Source organism: Condylura cristata, unplaced genomic scaffold, assembly GCF_000260355.1.
Source record: "Condylura cristata isolate star-nosed mole 26May11 unplaced genomic scaffold, ConCri1.0 scaffold00026, whole genome shotgun sequence".
NCBI lineage: Eukaryota > Metazoa > Chordata > Mammalia > Eulipotyphla > Talpidae > Condylura > Condylura cristata.
Window position 1 is genome coordinate 14,458,015 of NW_004567127.1, and position 27,901 is coordinate 14,485,915.

Genomic DNA, 27,901 nt, shown 5'->3' on the forward strand with positions numbered 1-27,901 from the left:
TCAAGAGACTGAAAAAAAAAATCCAATCTGACATTTATTACATTTTCAACAAAAATGGAAATCTGACATTTTCTACATTTTCAGCAAAGCAAGATTAAAATGAATTATATAATAAATTGCCATTTTCTGCACCTATGTAAATAATGAGGCCAAATCTAATGAAATCAGCTTTATTTTATAATCAAGAATAATTTTTCTTTGATATCCTCGATTAAAAGGAGAGTGACTAGAGGGGGAAATTGTGTTTCAATGGCTAACTATAGCACACACTTCTGATTCTGGCCCTGCGTTAGCAATAAGGTTAATTCTTGCCTGTTTATTGTCTTTGCATTTTTTTTTTTTTTTGCACAGGTTATAAATTGTAGGTAACTGGTAAGTATGGAAACTCTGTTTTCTCTGGTGGATAATAACATAGTTTCCTCCTTCTCTGGTGGAAAAACCAGTTTGGATACTTACCTGTATAACTTGCATTGGATCCTGTTCCCTTGCAGAAGTTATTTAACACTTTACAAATGTTTGATTCTTCCAGGTTCATTCAATATCTGAGTATCACCCTGTAAGCTAAGTTTTTCAAATTCCGACCCTCTTGCCTGACTCAGCACCATCAAGAACTAGCTGACCACCTAGCTCTAGATCCTTTTCATGTGCTGCTCTGGCTCACCCTCCTCTCCATGCCCAGGAGCCAAGAGTGCCCTGTGAGCTAAACTCAATGACTTCACATCAAGCTGAAGGACATCACCATAGCAAACCATGGAAGGGTTGGCTTCTCCCCTAGATAAGTCACTGTTCAGCCGATGGGGAAGCTATTCAAAATACTGCGTCCTGGGTGCCTTTACAGGAGAGGATTTCAAAGCTATAGTCAGCACCTCGGAGACCATCAGCTTCAAGGATCTCAGGGGGTGGTGCTTCACCGTCATTCACTGGACAGTTTCAACTCCTGAGTCTATTTGTTTTGGTATGGACTTCATACTGTTGGTTGCAAATAAAATCACACAAATAGTTAAGAAGTTTATTAGATAATTAGAGTGAGCATTCAAACCCAGGAAAGCAGTCTGGCAGATTTTACTGTGTGAGGACTGTTCCAACAAACAGGAATTTGCATTTTGTTTACTTATGTAGGTAGGAACAGAGTCTTTGGCATTACAAATGTAATTATCCTTGTTGTTGTTGTTGTTGATAAACTAGGGTGAAGGCAGATGTTGGGGCCAGAGGTGAGAGGATTCACCAGAGATAGAGTGGAGGGCAGAACAGGTAGATTCACTGAAACACACTGCTAGGGAGAGCACCTGGTGAGACAGGAGAGGTCTGCTGCACCGTATGAAGGCTAGCTCTCTGGCTGGGGATTGAATTTAGGCTATAGTACTGAGACTTAACTCCTAAGCCACTAGGGAAGCCCAAATGTAATCTTTTTTTTTTTTTTTTTTAAGATTTATTTATTCATACAGAACTGGGGTACAGGCCAGAGATGCGGAGGGTGAGAGGATTCACCAGAGACAGAGTGGGGAGCAGAACAGGCAGATCGACAAAATACACTACTGAGGGGAGCAGCGGGCGGGTCAGGAGAGGTCTGCCACGCCATGTGGATCTCCTCTGGGGCAAGCAGGGATCGATCTCATGCGGAAGTGGCTTAAGCTTCTTAGTGCAGTGCTTTAACCCGCTGCGCCACCAGTGAGGGTCGTAATCATTTTTAATAGAAGGCATTTCTAGTTCTAAGTTGTCCTGACCTAAAGAGATCTTGATGTTATACATGCAAAGATCAAACAATGCATGTTTTTATCTCTTCCTTTCTAAAGAATGCTCTGTAGAAATGCAAAAAGTTTGGACACCCGAGACTAAATCTTCTTTATCTGTTTCCCTGGTCATCATTGCAGGTGAAAAAGACTGGCTTTACTACAGGCATTAGATTTTGCAAAGTTGCTTCGACTTCTAGTCTGTCTACAGGCCTTGCTCTCTGGCTGCCGGAGTAGACTGGTCAATTTTCAGAACATCTACAGTTATGTTCACAGAATTGGTATTTTGCTTCTTTCATTTCAGGCTATTTTGCTTCTTTCATTTCAGGCCTTCCTTTTTTAAGATATCTGATATCCAAGGCTTTAAAATAACTGACCTTTTTCTGTCACCTCTCCATAAATAGATCAACTTTGTAGTAACAGTGGCCAAAAGAGCTCTTAAGATATTAATTTTTAGACTCTGCTTGACCCTATTCTGGAAGTTTATTCTCACCAATGAGTTGTTTATTGAAAACACCATATTTGTTCATCTTGAATAAAAGACATTACTGTGCTTAGCTTTTTACCTGTGCCCTGTGCTTTTAGAGCAAGTTAATAAATCCCCCCAAACTTTTGTGTTCCAAAAAGCAACTTAATGCAAAGAAGCACCCTTTTCCTTATGATATGTGCAAGACTGTTCACTCTTTCTCATGACCCCAAAAGACTTCCAGCAAACTCCACGGTTTACTTCAGGACGTATACCATCCATCTACATTCACCAAAGCCAAATGTATACCTGTCCTCTTTTGCCTGAACCTGCTGAGAAGGCCAGAGACCCCTCTACTTTTTGCTTTATGATTGATGTAACAGAGATCAGAATTGCTCTCGCCTACAGCTTTTGTATGAGGTGGTCACCAAGGAAATCAGCAATAGGACCAGCTCCTAATAAGGTGACTCCTCAAATGACCCATGGCAGGAGTGCTGTGGTTACATAAAGGGGGGAAGGAGTGTGAGGGACTGTGGAGCTTCCCATTTCCAGATCCAAGGAGGTACCTAGAGGTCATGGGTCATGTTGTTTGACTTTTCCAGGAAGGTGTTTCTCAGCCATCAGTAGGTTTTTGTTTTGTTTTGTTCTTCTCCTAATACTATTATCAACCTCAGAAGGATACAGAGAATTTTAATTTTATTATTTGTTCCTTTCGCATAGAAGAACTTGGGCACAGAGTGGGGAGAACAGCTGGATTTACTGGGGAGCAGTGGCCAAGACAGGAGAGGTCTGTTGTGCCATATATGGATTAGCTCCCAGATTTGGGATAGAACTCAGGCCACCGAGGTGATAAGCACTGAGACTTAACCCCTAGGCCACCAGGGAGGCCCCAGAGAATTTTCCTCCTCCTACTTATTTCAGCTACATTGGGTTGGGGCTAGAGTAATCCACACTTTTATGAGTTGTTCATTTTATCACTGCACATACATACACAAACACACAAGTCACTGCATATAAACACGAGATGGCCTTGCTCCTCACAAGAAAACCCAGGCCCTTGTCCCTGAAATTGGTCTAGAAATTGGTACAAGAAGGATTTGTAATTCCAGAAAAGGTTTTCATAATTGGCACCATATTCTACTGGGTGGTTTGTTTTAAAAAAAATAACTTCTTTTAGAATAAGTTACCTCATGGCAAAAGGAATTATTGCCAACCCATTGAAACAATTGGGAAGTTTGGTTGGGAATATTTGGAAAGGCTTATATGAAGGGTTAAGGAGACAGAACAGAAATATAATGCTCAATATTGGTTCAAAAGGAAAGTTTCATTCTGAGAAAAAATTAGTCCATATTTTATAGTGTAATTTTTATTAAAGTTACTATAAAGTTAGATTAGGAAATTTAAAGTGCACATGATCTGATTTCAGCTGGCACAGGCTCAAAGTTAGGTCAAGTGTTGAATCCACCTGGACCAGGAGAACCATTTAACTATGCAGGAGTGGGGGGGGGGGGGGATGGTCAGGAAGGTCAGCGGGGCACACGCTGCCCCCCTGTGGTGCTTTCTCTTTCCCAACTGGACCCCTCCCCACCTCCACCCCCCCTCCCCAAACACACACCAAGGCAGCACGCTTTAGGGGTCCATTCCAGAATGCCCACTACATCCCTGATCTTGCAGAATGGCACTTGGAGAAACTTCCTTTTTCGATAATTGATAGTCTAAGAACTTAACAAGAAAGCTTTCAGCTGTCTTTTAAATAGTACTGTTCTCTTAGAGGTTCTCTGAGAGGTAGCCTCACCTCACCTCACCTCTTGCTCATCAAGGGAATCCTTACAAATTAATTAAATTGGACTAATCCAGCTCAAAACTCAATTTGGGAATTTAAGTCAGAAATTTCTAGCTCTTGGGCCCTCCCTGGTGGTGCAATGAGTTTAAGCACAGCGCTCTGAAGTTCGCTGAAGCAACTGCAACAAAATGCGATCCCCTGCTGGCCAGGTAGCTGACCCACATGGTGCCACAGACCTCTCCTGACCTGTCCCCTGCTCCCCTCACAGTGTATTTCTGTGGATCTGCCTGTTCTGCTCCCATCTCAGTATCTAGTGAATCCTCTCACACTCCCCCCGCCCCCTACCACCAATCCCTGCATCTCTGGCCTGTTACCCCAGTTCTTGTATGCATAAATAAATCTTTAAAAAAAAAAATTCCTAGCTCTTTTATTACCTTTGGACTTTTTGGCTATGGCTGCCAGTATTTTAGATTTCTAGTTTGTAAACAAATTGCTCTGTAATCACTTTTGCCTATGATTCCTTTTCTTGGAGACCAAGTTAACTGTTCTGAGAGGCAGCCTCATCTCACCTCTTTCCCGTCAAGGGTATCATTACAAGGGGTAGCTGGGAGTGAAATAGAATACCCAGGAGAAAACACCACTTCCAGGCACCTCTATTGGTATAGAATGAGTTAGTTAAAATAACAATAAAAGAATACAGACTATGTGTCATACCATCAGAATTTTCTATACATATGGTCTGAGAATTTAACAAAACTATTAAAATGTGTAATTGTAGTAAGCCTTGAAATAGTCATAGTTGGGAAGTCAAGTTGTTTTGATTCAACAATGTAGGATCAGAATAGACAAGACTTCCATGATTTAAATAAGCAATAGGTAAGATATTGGCCTGGTAGAATCCTTAGTGCTAAAACCATTTTAGAATGTCTTTGGTTGAAGTATTTTTTTTTAACATATAGGAATAATGGGAAATATTAGAAAATGGAATTGCTTTACACAAATACAATTGCTAACATAAAATCTGAATTCTGGTATTAGATTTTGGTATACTGTGGTCAAAATCTCTTAGAGCTCATTATGTAAAAGTAAAAAAGTAAATGCTCATTGTGTAAAAATAATCTTGTTGCTTTGCTACAGGAATGACAGTTTTCAAAGTCTTGTCGAAGGAGTTTTGGACTCTGCATTATTGAACTCAAAGTTGTTTGGTTTTCTATCTGTGAATTCCTCTATGAGATGATGCATCATTTCTATAGTAAGAACCTTAAAACAATAAGATTTTAAAAGGAGAGGAAGAAAATAATGGCGTAAAGCGGAAAAGGAAATAAGGAAAACAAAGATGAAATGGAAAGTGGGATAAAAGATAATAGGGTTTTATAAAAACCACTCAGCTGTACCTGAGTAGGGTAGTTTTCCTATTTCAAACTTATATCTAAGAACATTTCAACATGATTACAAGGAAGAGTCAATTATGCCACAATAATGAAAGAAGGAAAAAACAGAGGAAAGAGGTCTTGTTACCTAGGTTTTAAAGCATAAGAAAGTACAAAATGTTCCTTACCTATTTTACTGGAGAGGGAATTATTACTGATAACAGGTAAACACTTTTTCAAGTTAAATTTCAATAAGATGTAGAACCTATGAACATTTTTTTAATATAAATACAAATATAGTGCTAAATTAGTATTCATTCAATAACATACAACATGTAGCGGTTCTGCCTTATTGCTTATTTTTGTAAAGCCAGTAGCCTGTCTAGCAGTCTCAGCTCTCACAAGCCAGTCAGGGCTTCTGCTGGGTTTGCCACCCCTGACCCCCCACCCCCTTCAGTGTAAAGGTCACTCCTTTCCCAACAACTTGTGAAGCAAATCTCAATTAGCAAGATAGTTATCAGCAAAATACTGATGAGCAAGCTGTTTTGGTTGGCTTGCTGTCTTATCTTTCTAGAACAAGAATTTTTGAAATACACAGATATTATCTTTGCTTTCTCAGTATTGTTTAAAATAAGCACAGGAAATTTGTTTCAGTTTTTAACTCTGTATGAGATCCATGGTTGTTCATTTCATTATTCTTTAAAGAGACATGCCTGCTATACACCCTTTCATATGGCCAATATAATTCAAAAACATAGTCTTTTTCTCTAGGAATGTAATTATACTCAAATATTCACTGAAAAGTTTCTAGGCTGAAAACTAACAAGACCCTTCTTAACATCTTAACGAATCTAACTTAAGTATCTCCTGTTTAATCGTAAATGGTTATACGCCTTTAAGTTGGACTCAAGGTAAAGTTCTTAGCCTTTGTCTGAGGGCAGTTTCCCAATCTGTGTAGGACTTCATGCTTACAAGTTTATAAGAGCAATGCGACGGTTTTCTTTACTCCTTCAGGCCACCATCTCTCAGGTCCGGTTTTCTTTACTCCTTCAGGCCACCATCTCTCAGGTCTACCATCCTTTTATCTACCACAGACGTAAACAAGATGTGTCTTTCTGGCTATTGCACATTATGTAAAAGGTCAGAAGTGCCTATGTTTAATGAAAAGTAGCATCTCTTTATTTTTTAAAGATTTATTTATCTATGCATACAAGCACTAAGATCCAGGCCAGAGGTGCAGGATGGGGGTAATGAGAGGATTCACCAGAGACAGAGTGGGCAGCAGAACAGATAGATCCACTGAAATACACTGCGAAGTGGGTGAGACAGGAGAGGTCTGCTGCACCATGTGGGACAGCTCCCTAATGGGGGATTGAGGTCATACTGCAGTGGCTGCACATAGGTTCATAGTGTTGCACTTTAATCCCTTGTGCCACCAGGGAGGTTGCCAAATTCGCATCTTTTTAAACACTAGATGCCAAATTCACATCTTTTTAAACACTTTTTAAACCATTCTTAACTAAATGGAATAATAATAAGAAACACAAAGAAATGAAGACCTTTTGAGAAGTGCAACATATTTATTATTTTCAGAAAGTAGAGTTGAATTCTAGTAAGTTAAGTGAATCTCTAATAGAAAGTGACTCTAGCTTTTGAATTAGTTAGCATTTTGTAGTTGCTTAAAGGAAATCAAAAGATCTTTTCTGAAGATACTCAGAAATTCTAAGTTTATTAAACAGTCATATTCTAGGTATGTAGGCTAAACAATTTCAGTTATTTGTCTGCTAATTTCTCTTTGTCCAATATTGAGAAAGATCAAAGTAGTAGCAAAATCAATGAATCCAAAAGCAAATATCTACAAAACCCCATTTTAACTTATTAGCTATTTTTATAGTAGCTATTTTTCTTATTTTAAAACTATGCATAAAATTATGAATTAAAAATATACACGTAGGGCCCTCCCTGGTGGCGCAGCGGGTTAAAGCACAGCAATGAGAATCTAAAGCCGCTTCTGCATGGGTTCGAGTCCCGCCTGCCCCGGAGGTGACCACATGGCGTGGCAGACCTCTCCTGACCCGCCCGCTGCTCCCCTCAGCAGTGTACTTCGTCGATCTGCCTGTTCTGCTCCCGGCTCTGTCTCTGGTGAAGCCTCTCACCGCCCCTGAGCCTCTGGCCTGTGCCCCAGTTCTGTATGAATAAATAAAAATAAATCTTTAAAAAAAAATACATGTAAAATTATGAACTATAACATTTTTGTTAGACGGGCCATTCTAATCCAACTGCCTTCTGCCTCTCCCGGCTTTTTATCCTTCCTGTCATTTGTGGCTTTCTCCATGTCTGGTCTAGCCAGAGCTCCAAAACCCTTTTGTTTTAGAAGAGTATTAATAAAAAAAAAATTATTCCTCTATGCAAAATTACTTCTAAGCCTGGAATATAACAATTATGACTTACGGGATTTAGAAGGAAGAAATTATTTGACTTGTGAACTTTGAAATTTTCTTTTTTTCATTCTATCACTGTTATAAGAGACATATGTCTGGAATTTCTACCAAAAAAAATTCCCTGTGAGACAGTATACAGATATATTGACTATATTAGAATTCCAAGATTAGAGTTAAATGTTTTCAGGTTAAAAAAAAAAAGGTAGATGTAAGAAATAAAATTCTGAAAAAGGAGAGCAGAAAATTGTCTACTCTGGCCCATGGTATTTGCTGCTAATAAACTGATAAAAGGTTAAAAAAAATTCAAGGTTGTGTTATCCCTCACCAGCTGTGTTCTTTGCCTGTACCAGGCAAGCTGGCACTGCTCTTTGCCAGAACATGCAACAGTAGCCATGTTCTGGGCTTCAGGGATAGGGCAGCCCCTTGGTGGTCTGTCTGGCCCATTAGATATTGCTCTACCAGCAAGAGAGCCCACAGGGGCCAGAGCTAATAGGAAAGGCTACTTCAGTCCCTAGTGGCTTCCAGACTGCTTGAGCTGCTATGAGGTGGTCATTATTCCAGCAGGAGTGCTGAGAAACCAGGTATGACACGGAGTGACCTGCTCAATACCAGAGCCACAATCGTGGCCTTACCCTGAGGCCATGATCTGCAACACTGCAAATCAGCCAACTTCATCATTGCACACACAGCAGAAGTTTCAAGAAACATGGTGTATAAAGCCCCATTAAAATCTTGGGGTGGGGCCCTTCCTGGTGATGCAAGGCAAAATGTGTTAGGACACAGCACTGCAAGCTAGCCTCAACCACCTCAGTCTGAGTTCGATCACTAGCCCGTAGGTGACCACATGGTGCGGTAGACCTCTCCTGACCCACCCTCTGCCTCTCTCAGCAGTGTACTTAGTCCATCTACCTGTTCTCCTGGCTCTCTCTGGTGAATCCTCTCACCGCCCCTACATCTCTGGCCTGTTCCCCGGTTCTGTATGCATAAATTAAAAGAAGAAGAAAATGCAGTTCTGTTTATTAAAAAAAAATATCTTGGGGTGGAGGCGGGGAGGAATTGCACACTGCTAGAGCCAACACTTTTGTGGCAGAGCTGAAGGATTTGGCTCAGCTCCAGTCAATATTCTTGTCACGGGCGGTAATGCTGGGAAGACCATTATCCCCTAGCTCTCAGGGCACATTCGGATCACTTCTCTTAGGACCAACTGACAGACCTCAAGGCGTGGATCCTGGAGTCTGGCACAGGTGTGGTCAAGGGAAAGCTGGAGCAGGCTCTGCTGCCCTGTCCATGGCATATGCTGGTGCTGGGCTTGTCCTCTCCCTTGTGGATGAAGTGAATGAAAAAGAAATTATGACCGAGTTCTCCAGTGCACCTTTGTTGACTCCCACGGGACAGACTATACCTACTTTTCCAACCACTGCTGCTGGGGACAAAGGCTGGAGAAGAACCTTGCTATGGACAGAGTTGCTCCCTGTTAAGAGAAGATGGTAGCTCAGACAATTCCTGAGCTGCAGGCTTTTATCAGGGAAGGAGAAGAGTTTGTGAAGATTGAAGTGAGGAAGTTTGTGAGCAGCTCATTTCCTTGACCAAGGCATCACATCACTGGAAAGCCACTTCAGATACCTTTGCTTGTCTTGCTGGTGGTTATTGTATTAATGTTACCATGCCTTCTAAATCATGGTTCAGTCTATTGGTGCAGCTGTAAAAGTAGTCTTTTTATGAAAAAAAAAAAAAAAAAAGTTTTACAAATACCAGGGAGTGTGTAGTTGCTAACAACTTTACTTTATTTATATACTGAAAGTTTATTTTGTTCCTAACTTTAACAGTTAATTAAAAAAATTAGCCAATTAAATTCTTCCTCTTCTCTATGCCTCCCTCTGTCCTCAGAGATAAGCACCCAAGTTAAGGAAGCCCTGAATAAAGGGTGGTCATCACTGTGGACAAATCAGTTAATTGATAAGTAATGGAATGGAAACAAAACATTGTCCTTTAAAAAAGATTTTTATTTTCTTGGCACACAGACATTAAAATAACATTTGCTCACTAGACACAGCAGAAATCCACATACATTACAATATTCCATAGTGACGACAGGTCTCATGTTTCCGTACCTTTGAAATTTATTAAATTAACATAGCATACTGGTTAAAATGGCAAGCTTACTTCTCATGTTAAAGAGTAAGATTGATTATGACTAGTGAAGAACCAAGGTACATTTCATTACACTGAAATGTAATATAAGGGTCCATCCAGCATCACTCAGGAATGAAGCATTCTGTTTCACTCCAATGCTAATTAAAGGATACTTACACTTCTAATTCTAAAACTATGTTTTTAACTACCTCTGATGAAATAATGTGTGACATGCCTTTCTAAACTTTTCAATAGACCATGCAGATTATAACAGTATTCTTTCATCACTGTTCCTTATTAGGAATATGAAACACTTCATTTGCTAGTACAACATGATGAAAAATTACTGAAAAATTACTGAGGTGGGTAGTTGCTCTATTATAGAGAACATATTATGGCAAGTTCAACTATCTATCTATCAATCATGTATTCATCCATCAAGCATCCACCTAATTGTATTTGTCAGCCACTACTTCTTTTTCCTGTTAATGTGCTGGTTTTCAGTCACTTTCATACTGCCTTTAATATAGAAGTTAAAGCAAAGTAACACAACTACATAACCTCTGATGACTAATGGTTCTCTTTCTCAAGAAAGGTCATTCTTTTTAACTACACAGGCTCATCCACACTGCAATGAAGGAAAATGGAAAACTTGGATGTCAATGTATTTACTATAGTGATCAGATTACTATCACAACTCTCCTTGAGTTCATGGAATTTAATTTGCTTTGATTTGGGAAACCAGCAAAGCAAGCTAGTTGAAACTGCTTTATAAGTAGAATCAACTTTTCAAAGAGTGGACAGATAATCTTATGGTACATTGAATGAGCTTTTAAACATGGATATTTGACATCTGAACCATTCACATATTTTTGCTTGTCAGATATTTTAGTTTACTTGTTTTTCTTCTTTATTTTTCTTAGTTAGACTTGAACTAGTTGGGTATGTGACCTCAAACTGAGAATGTGACCTCAAATGTTGGCATACCATCATTTTATTAAGTATAAACATACTCGTGAATAACACCAAATATAAAGAAGAATTTTTGCAACTATTTTCTTTCAACTAAAAATAAAGTGACCCAATTTAAATATTTCCACAAGACAAAAACAGCAAAAGTGTAAAAAACAATTTTATCTAGAAAATAAGTATCATTTAAAAGTGTCAACTCATATAAATGTTATAAATCTTGTTCCTTCTATTTCTTTTTCAGAATAAAGTGTCTTAAAGTAACATGAAAACCCTATTAAATAATTTTACTGAATTTAAGAAACTGCTGAATTCTATATGTTTGTTATATTAAGATTGTTCTTAATGCTAAACTTTTCATGTGGGTTTTGCTAATAGGAAACCAGAATTTACTATGATCTATCAATACTTTTATACACAAACTAAAAATACTTGTTAAATTTTAGAAAATTAAACAGTATTTTAAATTTAACATTCTCACAAATATGCCCAACAATCTGCATTATGAAAATGTAAACATCTCCTAATAGGAAACTGAAACTCAAGATTAATTTTATAAAACTAAAAACTAGGAAATAAACTCCTAATGCTTTAATCTGTGCATCATTAGCAAAAGCAAATTGTGTTAAATATAAAGTTAGCATTTATTATATTAAAATATTAATATACCAGAGAAGAAAATAAAAGCACATTATGAACACCTATGCTCCATTTAGGAACATACATTGTAGGTGAACATTTCTGTGATTCAATGTCCATTTAATATTTACTGAAAGCAGTGCGAAAGATGCTAGGAATACTGTAGTAAAAGTCAAGACTATCAATTAACCACAGCCAATTCAGTACATATTGTCACTGAAGAAAATATATAAGCTAAAGATTCTTTTAAGTTTATTATAAGCCTTGTGTTTTATTTTTACTTATGTACAAGTAGATCATTTGATTTTTCTTTTCAAACTCTGAATTTGGAATTCTTTGTTTCCAGATATTTGAAGTACTTCCTGAACACAAAAGAAAAAAGTTCCATTGGTAATATTATTTTCTTTTGGATTCAAATAAAAAAATATTTCTGTACATTAAGAAAGAAAAGAAAATCAATGCTTCTAGAGTCTTATAATTGGGCATCAAATTTATATGAATGAGATTTTAAAAATCACTAGAGTTTGTGCATATAAAGCATTTATATCATATTATGACCTTACATTGCATAATACATGTGACTGCATTCTTAATAAATATCTATGAACCAACTATAAGTCATAGAGTATTTCAAGAATAGAACTAATTGACCAGGCTTGTGTTTCACAGCTGAAAGGACAGTATCGGCCATTCTCATTGGTCAGTTCTGGAAGTCCTTTCCAAGGGGATCTTCAAGGAAAAAAAAGATATTTTATGAAATATAACACATGTCTTGTTTAGAGTAACAAGACAGGCAATACAACTGGTGATTATGACATCTAATTTCAAAAAATCATAATTTAGTTATTTGCTACAATATAAGAAGGCTATTCTAAAGATATCTAAAGAATTTATATATTCTTTCTTTGGTATTCAGTCTTTGTGATTTAAGACTTTGAAATACAAAGGGATGCCTTTAGATAATAATGACATAGAAGAAATTCCAATTCCAACTAAATTGTAGAGAAAAATATCTTGCCAGACCTAGATTTATTCCTTTTGGAATAAGGTTATGAGACTCAATTGTAGTTACATAGATAAAGTATGTTTGCTTTTAACAAAATTATAAAACCAATATGAAAAAATTAAGAAACACTAAGAACTGTGCCTAGAAAAAAAGTGCAAATTAAAAAGTGAATTTGTACATTACTTTTTAATTCTATAGAAGGAGAATGAGGTTAGCATGTACTGTGCATTTATTATGTTCTAATAGAAGTGCTTCAAAACATATTTTACTTGGTGCTCATCATAAGCCTGCAAGGTGGACACCACAGTCATTGTGATTTAGAAAGTAGACAGGAAAGGGTTATAGAGGTTAGTGATTTGTTCTAGATCTCATTATCTGAGCACAGCCTTATTAGCACATTAAAGTTATCCTTAATTTCACTGTAAGTCCCTAAGTATGAAGCATTAATTTAAAACATTTAAATACACACATTCTGTGATTTTTTTTTATTTTTTAGGTTGGGCTGTTTCATTATTATGCTTTGTAACTCTTGGTTATATTACATATACACAGACAGGTATAAAATTTTTAATAAGAATGGAAAAACAATTCTGTCATCTAAATATGGAAATATTTTGGATAACAGCTAATAGCTAACAGGTGCCCTATTTTAAAAACCAACAAGAGAAAATGGAATATATAGAAATCTTATTTTTTCTAAGTGGTCAAACTACTTCAAAGGAAAATGTCAAATTGCTGAAGTTAGGTATCACAGTATCTGTAATGAATTGAATTATGGGCCCCTCACAAATCAAATATGAAAATCCTAACTCTCAATAAATAAGAATGTGAATCAGTTTGGATAAAAGGGTGTTGAAGTACAATTTGTTAAGATGAAGTCATACTGGAATAGGGTGGGCCTCTAATGCATTATGACAGGTGACCTCACGAAATGAGGAAATCTGGACATAGACAAATGTATGTGGGGAAAAGCCATGGGAAGACTGGGTTACGCTGCCAACATAGCCAGGAATCGCCAGAGGCTTGCAAGAGGGCTGGAGAGCCTTCCCACACACCTTCAAAAGGAGCGGTCACTTTTAAGACATTGAACTTCAGGCAACAAAGAACAGGATCCCTCAGAAACGCTCATTATTATTCCCTTCTGCTTACCTTTGATTTACTGTATATATTTTTCTAGTTCTTAAGGTAGCTGCTGACATCATTTATGTAGAGGCATTTCTTCTTTTTTAATAAAAGTGCTTAGTGCTATAAATTTTCTATTAAGCACTAAATTAGCAGTATCCCACAAATTCTAGCATGTTTGTTTTTACTCTGTTGGAAATACTTTGAGGATCTTGGCTCCCAGAACTATGTGATAATAAATTTCTGTAGTTTAAATCATTGCTAACAATATTCAAATATATCAGCTAGATTTTAAAACTCAAAATTCCACATATATTCCACACATATAAATCACATAACACCAACTTTTCAAATTAAAATAAATGACAATCTGAAATAATTAAAGGAAGCTGAAAATTATATCATAGAAATTGTGTTAAAGAGTAAAGTTTTCATATTTTATTGGGACACTTAGAATATACAGAAATGAATTTTAAGGAAATATCATTTACTTACTGTTTAATAAATTGACATACAGCTTATGAAAGTCACATGTGCCTTACAACTTACCTCTCAAGATGAACATAATGTCGGGAAAGAACATTTTTAACCAACAACATGGTCTTTGCATTAGTCTCTGGACCCATCAATTTGGAAAAATATAATTTTGCTCGAAGAAAATACCCAATGGGCCACAGCCATTCCTAAAACAGATGATTTAGTGAAAAAAGCTATAAATATTTTAAATTATTTGAAAAATAACTTTAGCTGAAAACTCAGACAAATGAAATTCTTACAGGTCCTTGGTGATAGTTGAAACCTTTAGCAAGATTGTAGTTGTCATTGTCTAAGGCATTGTCATAAATTCCACAGTAAACCATATCACTGCAAAATGATTGAAATTTAGGTTAAAAAAGAGATCAGACATTATATACAAAGCATTAGACAATCTCAATAGCAAAGGCAAGAGAAATATTTAAATTATTTTGTCTTCTAATCTACAAAATGAATTAATTCATTAAACCTTAAATTTAGTGTACTCTGAGTTCAGAGGAATTTAACACAGTAATGCATTGCTTAATGATCAGGATACAGTCTAAAAATGTGTCCTTAAGAGCTTTTTGTTGCTGGATGAATGAACATCCTAGAATGTGCTTATACAAGCATGGAAGTTATAACCTATTGCACACTTAGGCTACACATGTGAAATGCTACAGCATTTCTGGGACCACCACCATCTATGTCACTGATCAAACACTGTCACTTGAAGCATGACTAACGTTCTAAGGAATGATTAACAAAAACTTACTGGCTAATAAATAAAAGCTCATATATCTTGCCCTCAATGAGCTAGCCTAACACTAAATGTTGACTAGTTTAAAGTAAATTATTTCATTAGATCCCTAACATATTTGTAATGATTAAAATATACACAAGAAAATCTGAATTAGTAAGCACTAAGAGAAGCAGCTTTTATTATATAAAATTATATAATATATTGGAAAGGTTGGTTTTTTTTTTGTTTTTTTTTTTTAAAGATTTATTTATTTATGCATACAGAACTGGGGTACAGGCCAGAGGCTCAGGGCGGTGAGAGGCTTCACCAGAGACAGAGTGGGGAGCAGAACAGGCAGATCGACGAAGTACACTGCTGAGGGGAGCAGCGGGTGGGTCAGGAGAGGTCTGCCACACCATGTGGTCACCTCCGGGGCAGGCGGGAATCGAACTCATGCGGAAGTGGCTTTAGCTTCTCAGTGCAGTGCTTTAACCCGCTGCGCCACCAGGGAGGGCCCGGAAAGGTTGTTTTTAAAACTTCTCCATGAAGTTATTTTAAAATTTGTTAAAACTGGTGTATCAGCAGATTACAATAGTAACTGAATATATAAAATTTATACACAGTTAGAAATGAAACAAAGAACTACAATAGATAATAATACAAGATAGTCATGCATACTTGGTTTTTCTTACTTTTGGTGAGGCGGACAGAATTTGTCACTTGAGAAATCTTTAACTATGGGTTTTTACTTTGACCAATAGTTCTTAATTCTTCTGAAAATGTGGAGGTCACCTCCAAATTCAGGTAAGTACATACATACAAAATTTTGTATCTCATGACTAAAATGAGTATTCAGAGTAAGTTAGGAGATCTATAAAGGTACTATAGAAATAAGGTTTTGTCATATATTGATATAGAAAGCAATCTGATGAAGAATATTTTAAAGAAAAACCATCAAAGAAAAAAGGTCATTAGAAACTCAAGAAAGAACAAATGTTGAAAAGAAAATACAACATAGATAATTATAAAATGAAAACAAAACTTAGTTCAAATAAAAATAGTGGTGTAAGGAAGGAAAGGGGTGGTGGTGAGGTGAAGATGGAATTAAATCATCAGTTGTCAAAAAAAGTCAGAAAAAATAACAATGCCTAACATTTAAAAAAAATCATGAAGAGTGGTATATTGTGTTATTTAGAAGTATGGAGAGAATTACTGGGATCAAGATTGTCTCTGAGGGGACAATATGGGTATTTTCAATATCTATAATAACCACCTATTACTCTTACAATCAGAAAACAACAGACATTAGAAAATATTCATGACATATTAGTTTTATAAAGTTAAAACTTTTATTCATTATTAAACATAGGATAAGTCAAAGGCACTGTACTTAAAACACTGTAATTAAATGAAGAATCAGTTTGAATGCAATTTTAAGGAATTCACTGATAAGTAAACTATGGTTGATTCAATGTAATGTCAGCATTTTAAATACTTATATTCTAACTTACTCTGGATCCAAAGTTTTCATGCCAAGGGGACCAAGCAACTTTTTTTCTGCAATCTCCAAAGCTTTCCAAGCTTTTTCTGCAGTAAAGAGCTCAGGGGCCTAGTGAATGTCAAAAACAAATGTACAAACTTTTTAAGATCAAAGAAGAACTAGATTTACCCATCCTGGGTAAATCCTGGGACATAAACTACCCATATAAACTTGGAAAGAATGAAGACTATTGAAAAATACAGGATGGGTTGGAATTGACCTAACCAGATCTAATCTTGGATTACTTTGTGGTTACTTAGAAGCACTATTCTTAGCATTAGAAGCTAGGAAAGCTTTTTGAGGTGAAGATTTCCTTATGCCATTTCAAGAAAGTGTATTAGCTCCAAAAGGAAGTTGCCACAGATACCAAAGAAAGCACACTCAAAACCATTTAATTCACTCTATCGGATTTATACTTTATATATAGCTGTTACCCATTTTTTTGCTTCTGGGATCATAGTAAAATATTGGAGAGCTTTTGCTTCAGTAGCATAAATAGCTTTACTTCTGATATGGCATAAGAAAGAAAAAAAAACAATGGTGATAGAATCTGCATTACATTTAACATTGAAATGAAATCAAATGGACATTGAACTAAAGCTACCTTCTTGTAGCTTTGCAATTTTACTTCTACTGTAATTAAAAACACTACATTTAGTACTCTTTTTGACCCTAATTTTAATAAGCTTGTAGTTTATTTTTAGACTAAATAGAAATAAAATTAGGAAAGTCTAGAATTCTTGGCTATATAGAAATAATGACAGCAAAACAGCAATGAAAATACAAAGTATAAATAAATATATTCACATTTGTTTACTAATCTAGAGCTTTCGAACCAGTGTGGTGAGGCACTGGTCATGAAAAGGTGTGCTGCAATACGGATGCTCTCTTTTCTTTTTTTATTTAGCTATGCATAGAAGAACTGAGATCGAGTCCAGAGGTATGGGGGCTGAAGGAGTTTAACAGGGACAGAATGGGGAACTACTGAAATACACTGCTGAAGGGAGCAGCAGGTGAAACAGGAGATGTCTGCTGGGCCATGTGGGTCAGCACCCTGGCTGGGAATCAACTCATGCCACATTGGCTGGTGATAGCTTGGTAGCACTGAGACTTTAACCTGTGCACCAGCTGGGAGGTCTTGGAATACAGATATTTTTCAAGAACAACATACTAATTAAGCTTAAATGAATGGGAATAAAGAACTTCATAAGCCCTATCATAACATCACTGAAGTCTGAAGATAACAAATCACTTACTACAACCATTGCTATGGTAAAATTTGGCCTGAGTTGGTAGTCACACCAAGGGCTTGAAGCTCCATAACTATCCTTGTATATGCCACGTTTGTGAACCAGATTAGGATGCTTTTCGTTAAAATCTGAAGGGTCTTCTGACACATAAAATAGCTTTTCAAAGTTTTCTTGTATTCTTCTGTTCCACTCCTCATATGAGACTGTCAGAGTCTTTCCTGAAGCATAATAAAAAACTTGGTTGTTTTAAGCATTCAACAACCTAATCCACACACATTTAGTCATAGTCAAAGAAAGAAGGTCAGTTAACTCATGATACTTTCATATTGACTGCATGTTGAAATAGTATTTGGAATATACTGTTAGAACATACATTAACATTAATTTCTTCTGTTACTTTTTAAAATGTGGGTACGAGAAAGCTTAAACTTGTCTATAGCTTAAATTATGTACTTATTGGATAGCACTGGTGTAAAAAAAGATGTAAAGACATCAATTTCTCACTAAAAATTTAATTTGCTCACTGTCATACTGAGGAAGAAGTATAACAAATCATAAATATGATATTTTTCATATCTTAGTTCAAAATTGCTATGAAAATATAGTTAGTAACTAGGTTTGTTACAATTTTCATACTAGCAAATTATAGTCTTTCTTTCCTCTTAATTTTAAAGGTTTTCTAATGTCAGTTAATTGAGTCAAAAGATGATTGCATGGTAGGGGAAGAGGTGGGGGAACAAAACATGTTGATTTACGCAGAATAACAATATAGATAATACATTTGAGATTTCTCTGTAAATAATGAATAGCTTACCATTTCTTTTTATTGTGATTTCACGATAAGGAAAAATATTTTTTTGAGATAATTCCAGCAACCAACGAATGGCAGATTTACTCAAGCCCACAATTTCTACAGCAGACCCATCTCTAAAATTAAAAATAAATTTTATGTTGTGAGTTGGGGCATTAAGTACTGTTGTAAACTAAGCACTGAATAAACAATTTTGATGAATTATAGAACATGTATTATAGAAACAATTATCTATAAAACAACCCCCTCACTTTACAGTAATGCGTGTTTTATAAGAATCTCTCCTTGTACACTTTTGTCATTGTTTATTAACATTTAAAAAAAATCCTATAAATAGAATGTGGGAACATAGAGTAAAAGAAGATGGCACCTGGAAAAAAGTGGTAATAAGAATCAGAAAACTGAGATAAAGTACCAGAGAGAAGATAAACATAGAATGCAGCACTGGAAAAAAATCAGGGAAGATGAACATTAATAATGGGAAAGTTTATTTTTAAGAAAAGTGAAAAGGAAGTAGGGAAGTACAAAATCTAGTAATATATAAAAATAATTTGGCTTTAAAAAGAATTAAAAGCATTTAAAAACAGCTACAATAATTAATGTTTTTTTTTTGATAATTGACTGAAAATAGAATAAGAAAATGGATTCTCAAGACTTGATATTGTTCTAAGAATCTAAAATCACAGGACATGATGGGATGAAAGACAAAAGAGATTATGGGGAAGAAAAGGTTCAGAAAGGATCTCATAAAAGATAGGACAATTGATTATTGTCCATATTTATAAAAGATGGATAGAAAGCAATGCTTACTCTGAAAGCATTTCAGATTATAAAATGCCTTAACGACAGGATAATACATAAAAATATTTTCCTTTAGGGTGTTTGTAGAGAATTAACCCATGGGAACTCCCAGAAGAGAACAGATAGTTTTGATGACTTATACTAAAAGGACTGTGTATATGCATATTGTGGGAGAGGAAGAAGGGAGCTTTGACTTCATGGACACAGGATTCCACATGTTTAAAACAACACATAGCTTTTAAAAAACGGTTTTATTATGTAAGAACTATGAACACTACCTTGGAGTGGCTGGGATCCCTCTGTTTCTAGCTTTGTCACTTTCTCCCATTTTATCCATCCATGTGCCACAGTTAAAACGATTTCCTCCATAAACAAAGCCTGTTTCTTCATCAACCCCTGCAGTTATATTAAAACCTAAAAATATAAAATAGAACATTTATAACTTAAAAGGGATATAAGCTAGGAACTGCTCAACAGAGTAATTTGATAATACTTTAAAAGTCAAAGAAGTGCATATTCTATCACATAGTAATTTCACTTCTAGATATACTCCCTAGAGAAGTCCTTGCCTACATGCCTACAGACAGATGTATAAGAACCTCAGTGCAACACTGCTTTTAAACAGTAAGAAAATGGAGGAATGGACAAAAGCTGGTTTATTCATACAATGGAAAACTATCCTGTTTAAAATTAGTGAACTGTATTTACATGATTCAAAATGGATATATCCCCAAGAAAAAATGATTAAGTAAACTAGTTTTGAAATGCTGTGCATACTAAGATACCCTTCCTGTAAAACTTTGAAATATTTATAATATACATAACTATGTATTTTTATATGGCTATGTTTAATATATTTGTATAAATTAAAAACAAATGGCTACATAAGGTATATGTTTAATATGACATCATGGTAATCTGAATTAATATACTTAGTACATATTATATGATATATACAAATATATGTAATTCAAACACACAAATATATAAAACTACAAAAGTATACATGGAAAATATACATTGACTATAGGACAGTCAATCCTAGAAAGAGATGAAACTTTCTATATTTCTGTTAATGTTTTTTCAAAACAGAAGAGAAAATATGGCTAAATATTAAACATTTGTCTAATTTCATTTCTAGGTTTTGAAGGAGCAATTTATATTATATTTTGTAAGTTAACATATTTTATAATTAAAATGAAAAACTAAAATAACCTCACAAAAATGTCCATTAAATACAAAATCTATTTCTAATTATTTCTCTCTGTAAAGGATCAAACTGATTCATATCAGTTCAAGTATGTATACAACTTATATATCACTATTACAAACAATAAACTAACTAAAGAGAGTCTGAGTTATCATTTAAAATATAATTTAGAATATACAATAAGTAATTCAGATTTTTGAGTCTACATCAAATTTTGCTAAAGTTAGTGAGTTACCTGAAATATATACAATCATTTAAAAAGTTTATCACTTGATGCTTAAAAATAAGAGCAGAACAAAAGAAGTCAATTATCCTAATGAAACTATTACATTTATAGATTCCTTCAGTCTTTTCACATGATAGTAAAATTTTCATAAATATTTCAAATTCGATTATTTCTCACGTATTAGATGTGACATCTATATATGTCTTTGCTTTTTTTTTTGTAAAGATTTATTTATTTATTCATACAGAGTTGGGGTACAAGCCAGAGGTGCAGGGGTGGTGAGAGGTTCACCAGAGACAGAATGGGAGCAGAACAGGCTAAATGACGAAGTACACTGCTGAGGGGAGCAGTGAGTGGGTCAGGAGAGGTCTGCCAAGCCATGTGGATCACCTCTGGGGTGGGGGATCAAATTTGCAATGAATCAGCTGCAGCCAGCTTGCAGTGCTGCGTCCTAACCCACTGTGCCACCAGGGGAGGCCCATGATATGAGTTTTTTTGTATTATTTATTCCATTTCATGAAAAATAACAGTGTTTTACATCTCATAAAATATGTTTGGACTCATCATCCAAATTGCCTTAAAATACTAAGTCTAACATTTATAATGTTGTCAGTAACATATTTAAAACTAAAAACTATCAATGTTACCATCTGATTTGGGTTGAATTATGTCAAATTCTTATGGTGAAGTCCTCAAGTAACTCAGAATGTTGAAGGACAGGATAGATAAAGTTAAGTTGGTTGTCAGACTGGGAAAAGGATTATGCAGTATCTAGAACTGACATGTCTACAATATAGAATTCCATGAAATAAATAAGAAAAATACAGGAATGCCAAAAAGTAGACAAATAAAGGCAAAGAACATGAATGAACAACTTATAGAAAACCTCCCAAGAAGGCAATAAACATATACTCATATTCATCAGTGACAGGAGACCTACAGCTGCTTTATACCTATATGGCACTGGCATATCTAAGATTAGTGGATAATGCCAAATTTTGGCAGGTTCATTAGTACATGAAGACCACTTTGATAGGATATACACTGTACAAATCTACAAAAAGTATCTTCTAAGAGTCTAGGTTACAGAGACAGATTGGAAGAACTCCTAGCTCTGCCACGTAGGAAATATGAGGCTTTGAGCAAGCTACTCTGCCTTAGTTATGATAGCAGTAAAAATGGAAACAATTCAAGTCTTCTTTAATGTGCTTGTTAGTGTTAAATGGGGGTAACATAGGTAAAGTACTTGGCACAACAGCTAGCACCTAGTAAGCACTCTGTCATTAGCAATTATTAGATTATAAATACAACTACCAACAATGCTACAAAATTGATAGACAAAGCACAGACTTTTATTTTTAGTGTGGTTCTAAGTCATTACCTTCATCCTTCATGTTTCGGTCTATCTGTGGGCCAGCATTCCTCTCCCGGAACTGAATGCCCTGCATGTGTCTTTGCAGAGCTTCCTGTATTACTTCAAACAATGGCTGATCCTATATGAAGCATAACAAACGTGACCGCTGTTAGAAATTATGTTTTTAAAAAATCTTCTTCCCGGCCCTCCCTAGTGGCGCAGAGGGTTAAAGCACTGCACTGAGAAGCTTAAGTCACTTCCTCATGAGTTCGATCCCCGCCTGCCCTGGAGGAGATCCACACGGTGCGGCAGACCTCTCCTGACCCTCCCGCTGCTCCCTCAGCAGTGTACTTTGTCGATCTGCCTGTTCTGCTCCCCACTCTGTCTATGGTGAATCCTCTCACTCTCCACATCTCTGGCCTGTACCCCAGTTCTGTATGAATAAATAAATAAATCTTTAAAAAAAAATCTTTCCAAATTCCACAAATGAAGCTTTGTAAAAAATACACTTTCTTTCGGAAGGGAAGGAGGGGACTGGAGTGGGACTAGGGAAAGCAGCAGCTCCCATACGCCAAATAATATGGTTAACTTTTGGCACTGGCATATCTAAGAGACTATAGTTTTGACTAGTAATGTCTGGGACATGAAATATGTCACAATTTTACTGACATCTGAAACCAATTTTGTGAACTCGAGTAGATTCTGTTAAAGTGAATTATTCAGCTAATGGATAAGTCTAGCTTATTACAGAAATCTGGGTTTTTAAATGGGATTGCAGTTCTTACTCATCCACATATACAAGAATGGGGATAAATTATATATTAAAGTGCCATTTTAAATAAAAAATGTTTTGCACAAATATTCTTTGAAAACTTCATGATATACATATTATAGGGACACAAATGTATGGTAGCCTGGAAGTGGTTTGGAAGTCTCCAACACTAATAATGAACTATATAACAGAAAGGCAGATTAGAAGCAGTAAAAGTACAGCATCACTATCTATTCTTGATGGGGAAAATGCTCATAAATTCCTTCTGCACTGTTCATAAGATAAACAACATGTTAACAGTTACCACAACCTGATTTATACCTTTCCACAACTTGTTACTACCATACAAGTACTGTATACAAAAATAAAATTAGATTAAGCAATGGTCTTACACTGTACTTCAGTCCACTCCTTTCATTTTTGACTTTTTCCACTTCATTTTTTTTTACCATGATGTAAGCTCTTTAGGCAAGGAGCAAGTCTTATCCAGTGATCTTTCCTCGTACCAGCAACTACTATCAATATCAATATTTGAAAAATCTTGATACTTAAGCTTTGCATTCTTAACTACATGTATTTTTATGTTAGATGCTAAAAGATTTTCAGGAAGAAATTATTTTAAGAAATAATCTTTACCAGTGTGCCAGCAGACAAGGGAACAGAATCATCTGTAGGGTACATTCTGGAAACTGGGCACCTTAGGATGTCAACACCGTTTGGAACCATTTTACAGAAATCCTGAATACACTGTAGCCACCACCACACAGCATCTCGGCAGTTGTATCTGGCATAAGTTCCTTCTCCCAGGAGATTAGGAATGAGGCCATGTCTCAGGGTTGCAGCAAAGGCTAAAATAATATTCCTAAAAGAACAGAATTAGGTGGACCAATTGACAGGAAAACAAACATTTCAAAAATTGAAAAAAAAAAGTCACTTTTGATGACAATTATTTCAGATGCATTTTCTCTCCTGCCTTTATATATATATTTTTAATTTTCTTATAGAAAGTGATTATGGTATGATAGAACTGAGTCAAAATCCTTTATCATAGCCCTGGCTTTTTTCTCTCATAATCTGTGTGACTTCACCTTTCTGGTATAGTTTTTCTATCTGTGGAATCAGGGATTAGACTGGGTGATTTTTTATGGTCCCTCAGAGCTTTATATTCTTCTTCTGAAAATGGTATTTCAAAATCTAAGTAACTACAAACATGAACACTATTAATTTAAATAGTAGGTACCAAGAACAAAGCAGACATGTAAGTAGAAAAAGAAACAAAAGTTGACCTTGACTAACAATTCATTTTTTTAAAACGGGTGGAAAATACTTTATCTTTTAAATTGTTAGTCTATTAACATATATCAGATGACAATTTGGCTCGTAAGATGGCATGACATTCTAAATAGAGCATGAAACTAACAAGACTGAAGTTTAAATCCTAGTGCATATGAACTTGAAGAAGTCATTAAAGCTGTAGAAGCCTTATTGCTGTCTGGCTACAATACAGGATGTTTATTCTCAACCTCAGTTTGAGGTCTATTTCTTCACTAATAATGCAGTAGGAAACTTTATCATCCACAATATAAAAGCTCTCCATACTTATATGGAAAGTAGAACTTCAAATTAATAAAAGGTCAGAGTGTTAGCAATTTTAACCATCCAGAACAATGTCATACACTTTAAAGTTGAGTTCATCAATACCTCTACATAGGGGAGTAAGAACTATTTGTTAGAGACAGTCATGTATTCACCAACCATGACTTTCCTACATATTTCTAGCCTACTTTATAGTCGCTTGTGGCCACATGACTGCATTCTAGGCAAAAGAATGTAAATGCAACTGATGTATGCTAAGTGCATGGAAAACAGGTGCGGTTTTTCCTAGGCTGGCTCTCTAAAAGCTGACTGGAGAGGGCTTGGAGGGTTTGGAAGACTGCAGTCCCTCAAGATGAAGAAGAATGTATCCCTGAATCACTCTGTGAAAAGTTGCTTCACAAATACCCACACAGGGCTAAAAGCAAATAATACAGTTTGTTTGTAAAAAGTCATAGAAATTTATGAGTTTATAATTCAAAATGGCAAGTACCCACACCGCAGAATGTTTTCCTGAAGCCAACATCTTGTCAGGGCTAGGTAAACTTTTTCTGTGAAGGGTCAGAACATAAAGATTTTAGGACTTTTGGACATGTACTCAGCTCTCAGTCATGTATTCATCTTTTTTGAAGGACTTTAAAAAGTTAAAAATCATTCATTGCTCCCTGCTTATCTAAAATATGTGCTGGGGCACAATTTGCTGACCCTTACTCTAGAGTAAAGTCGGAAAGCAGAAGTTTTTGGTGGTACATAGAAGTAATAACCAGAGCCCAGATAACAATGAAAATAATGGTTAAAAAAATGCACAATGTGTACTATATGACACACACCGTTCTTGACACTAACTGTATCAGCTCATTTAATACTCATAAAACCCTATGAGGTGAGTATTATAGTCATTTTACAGTGAGCACAAAGAAATAATTTGTCAGTTGGTAGTTTGGAACCAGGATTAGAACCTGGCAGTCGGACCCAAATCCAAGAGCTTAATCACCCTATTATGCTGAATTTTCATGCTCCATTTTTTAGTTTTTAAGCATAGTCAGTGAGCACTATCTAGGGGGAGGAAGTGAACAAACTCCCAAATTTCTGCAGCTCTACAACTGTCATTTAAGTCAATAAGGCCTTATTATATTAGTGTAACAGGGAATAGTATACGTTAGATCTTAGAAATCTGTAACTTCAAGATCTAAAATAAACCTTTTCTCATTTGAAGAGGTAAATCAGTTGTTTTTTCTGATGATATCAAAACAAGGTGTCACAAAACTGCTTTTTTAGTTAAAAGTTTTACCTTGTGGAGCAATGCTGTCGCCTCACAGGGAAGCAGCACTGGAATGGTGAGGGATGAAGGAAAGAATATTCAAGTTCAAGTGAGAGAGAGCGAGCCCTAGAGGGACTTACACCTGAAAAAGCACAGCTCCTATTTATGGGCACTCTCATATTTATTTAGAGAAGATGGGTAAGTAGGGGATGTAATGTACATTTGTGGGGCGCATTATTGGAGGTGTGACACTGTGTGGTGCAAGCTAGAGTGACCAGAGGCTATTGCTTAGAGGCTCCATAGTTCCTGCTAATCAAAACATACTATCTCTAATCCCTATTCTTACCAAACTTTCTGTTAATCTGTACAAGTAAGGCATTAAGCTGATCTTGCCAATCTGGCCATAATGTCTGCCTGCTGTTTTCAGCCGATACTGGTTTCTCAGTATGTTCCTCATACTAGGATGTTTGGCAGGGTGAGAAGCCCCCTGTCTGACTACATTTCAGCTTGACCAGCAGGAACCGTAGGCACCAAGACAATAAAGAGCCTTGATAATCAGGAAGCTTGGAGATCCCACACAATGCTTTTAGCCAGAGGCTTCTGAAAATCATCTGGGGCCTCTATAAAAATAGATCTCTGGCTGCCAATTCTGCCCTTCCCACCCACATTCAGCAAACCTGGGATAGTGACTAAGAACTTGTATTTCTAACGCTGCTGGTTTGAGGACACGATCTGAATGCCACTGCTGTGGAGATTTTCTTTTTTTGCTTCTGTTAAATTCATATTGTTGTGACATATGTGAAGACAATTTTAAGTCTAAAAGTATAAAATTGGAAGCCACAAGGGCAACAGATAGAGGTAAATTTGACACAATTTTTTCTGCATCAGCCAGTTAAAGAGCCAGCAATGTCTTTATTGTAGGAAAATGAGAATTAAGCTTTCATATATTGTCTAAAAGTTTATCTGATTTCTTACACTTAATTCAGGCATAGAAATTTTATTATTTATGAGTGATATCAGTGGTATGTTCATGCATTATTTTTAGTTTCATTAAATAAATTAGCAAATGTTGATGACCTGTAATGTGAGATACTAGAACTTAAGTCACTTCAGTTATTTTCAATTTCAACCGAAATTCTATGATCTTATTAGATGACATGTTAAAAAAGAACATCCAAGAAAAACATACCTCCCCAATGTTGAGACTAGAATAGATGCACAAGAAGGAAGATGGGAAGAACATGTGAAAATCATTCAGACATAAACTGGCATTGCAACTTTTTGCGATCTCCTACCTGGCCTCTAAATAGCGTCCAGTAATCAGCAGTATACCTCTAAGGGCAATAAAAGTATCTCTTCCCCAGCAGCGGAAAAGACCAGAAGAAAAATGAGGTAAGCCTAACAGAAAACAAAGTAATATATTAATCTTAAGAATATAAACAAACCTATGAACTAGTTGCTTTAAACCTGGAGGTCAAAGATGGAATAGATGGAGCCAGCAAACTCTAAAATTTTTGTAAAACATAAGTCTATCCTTCTGTTAACTTTTGTGCATGAGTCACCATATTTTTATTATATTCTTTAATATAATTTTATTATATTCTCTGACCCAAAAGAGATTAAGGAACAGTGCTAGAAAGGGATGTTTATCTGAATTGATTTGCATGTATATGTTAAGCCCAGATAAATTTTTTTACTAAATTAAAATTAAAAACATAAGTCAAATATTTAGAGAAGCAGCTAACGTAACAGCAATGATGTATTTGAAAAGATTCTACCTGCAATTTAAAGGCAATAAATGAAACAATTATGACTACTTTATGATACATAAGTGTTTATTAAATTATTATGTGAGTCAGACCAAATTTCCCATTAATTCAAATGGGAAACCACTTGAAAGTATTATGCGTTGTAAGCCAGAGCCACTTTTTACAGATGAAAAGTATTTCATGTGCCAAATAACTTGAATATTCATCACTGAAGCCTTTACACATGAACTATAAACTGCTAGATAAAATTGAAAATTTTACTTTTAGAAAGGCTGAGTTTGGTTTCTTTTTTTTTAAAGATTTATTTTATTTGTACATTCAGAACTGGGGTACAGGCCAGAGGCTCAGGGGTGGCGAGAGGCTTCACCAGAGACAGAGTGGGGAGCAGAACAGGCAGATC

At 35.8% G+C, this 27,901-nt stretch overlaps 1 protein-coding gene across 2 annotated transcripts in view; it reads right to left on the reverse strand.

Annotated features, from left to right (window-relative positions):
* Nucleotides 1–10,902: 10,902 nt before the first annotated feature.
* AGL (amylo-alpha-1, 6-glucosidase, 4-alpha-glucanotransferase) overlaps nucleotides 10,903–27,901 on the reverse strand; it is a 50,956-nt gene continuing 33,957 nt past the window's right edge. For both annotated transcript variants that reach the window (XM_004689745.2, XM_012730133.1), the window contains exons 25-34: nucleotides 27,028–27,130; nucleotides 23,515–23,740; nucleotides 22,134–22,245; nucleotides 19,595–19,730; nucleotides 18,519–18,631; nucleotides 17,711–17,922; nucleotides 16,426–16,523; nucleotides 14,436–14,523; nucleotides 14,209–14,342; nucleotides 10,903–12,260 (exon numbers count right to left, since the gene is read on the reverse strand). In XM_004689745.2, coding sequence (XP_004689802.1) covers nucleotides 12,143–12,260; nucleotides 14,209–14,342; nucleotides 14,436–14,523; nucleotides 16,426–16,523; nucleotides 17,711–17,922; nucleotides 18,519–18,631; nucleotides 19,595–19,730; nucleotides 22,134–22,245; nucleotides 23,515–23,740; nucleotides 27,028–27,130 — 1,340 coding nt within the window. In that variant the 3' untranslated portion in view covers nucleotides 10,903–12,142. The remainder of the gene's footprint in view (nucleotides 12,261–14,208; nucleotides 14,343–14,435; nucleotides 14,524–16,425; nucleotides 16,524–17,710; nucleotides 17,923–18,518; nucleotides 18,632–19,594; nucleotides 19,731–22,133; nucleotides 22,246–23,514; nucleotides 23,741–27,027; nucleotides 27,131–27,901) is intronic.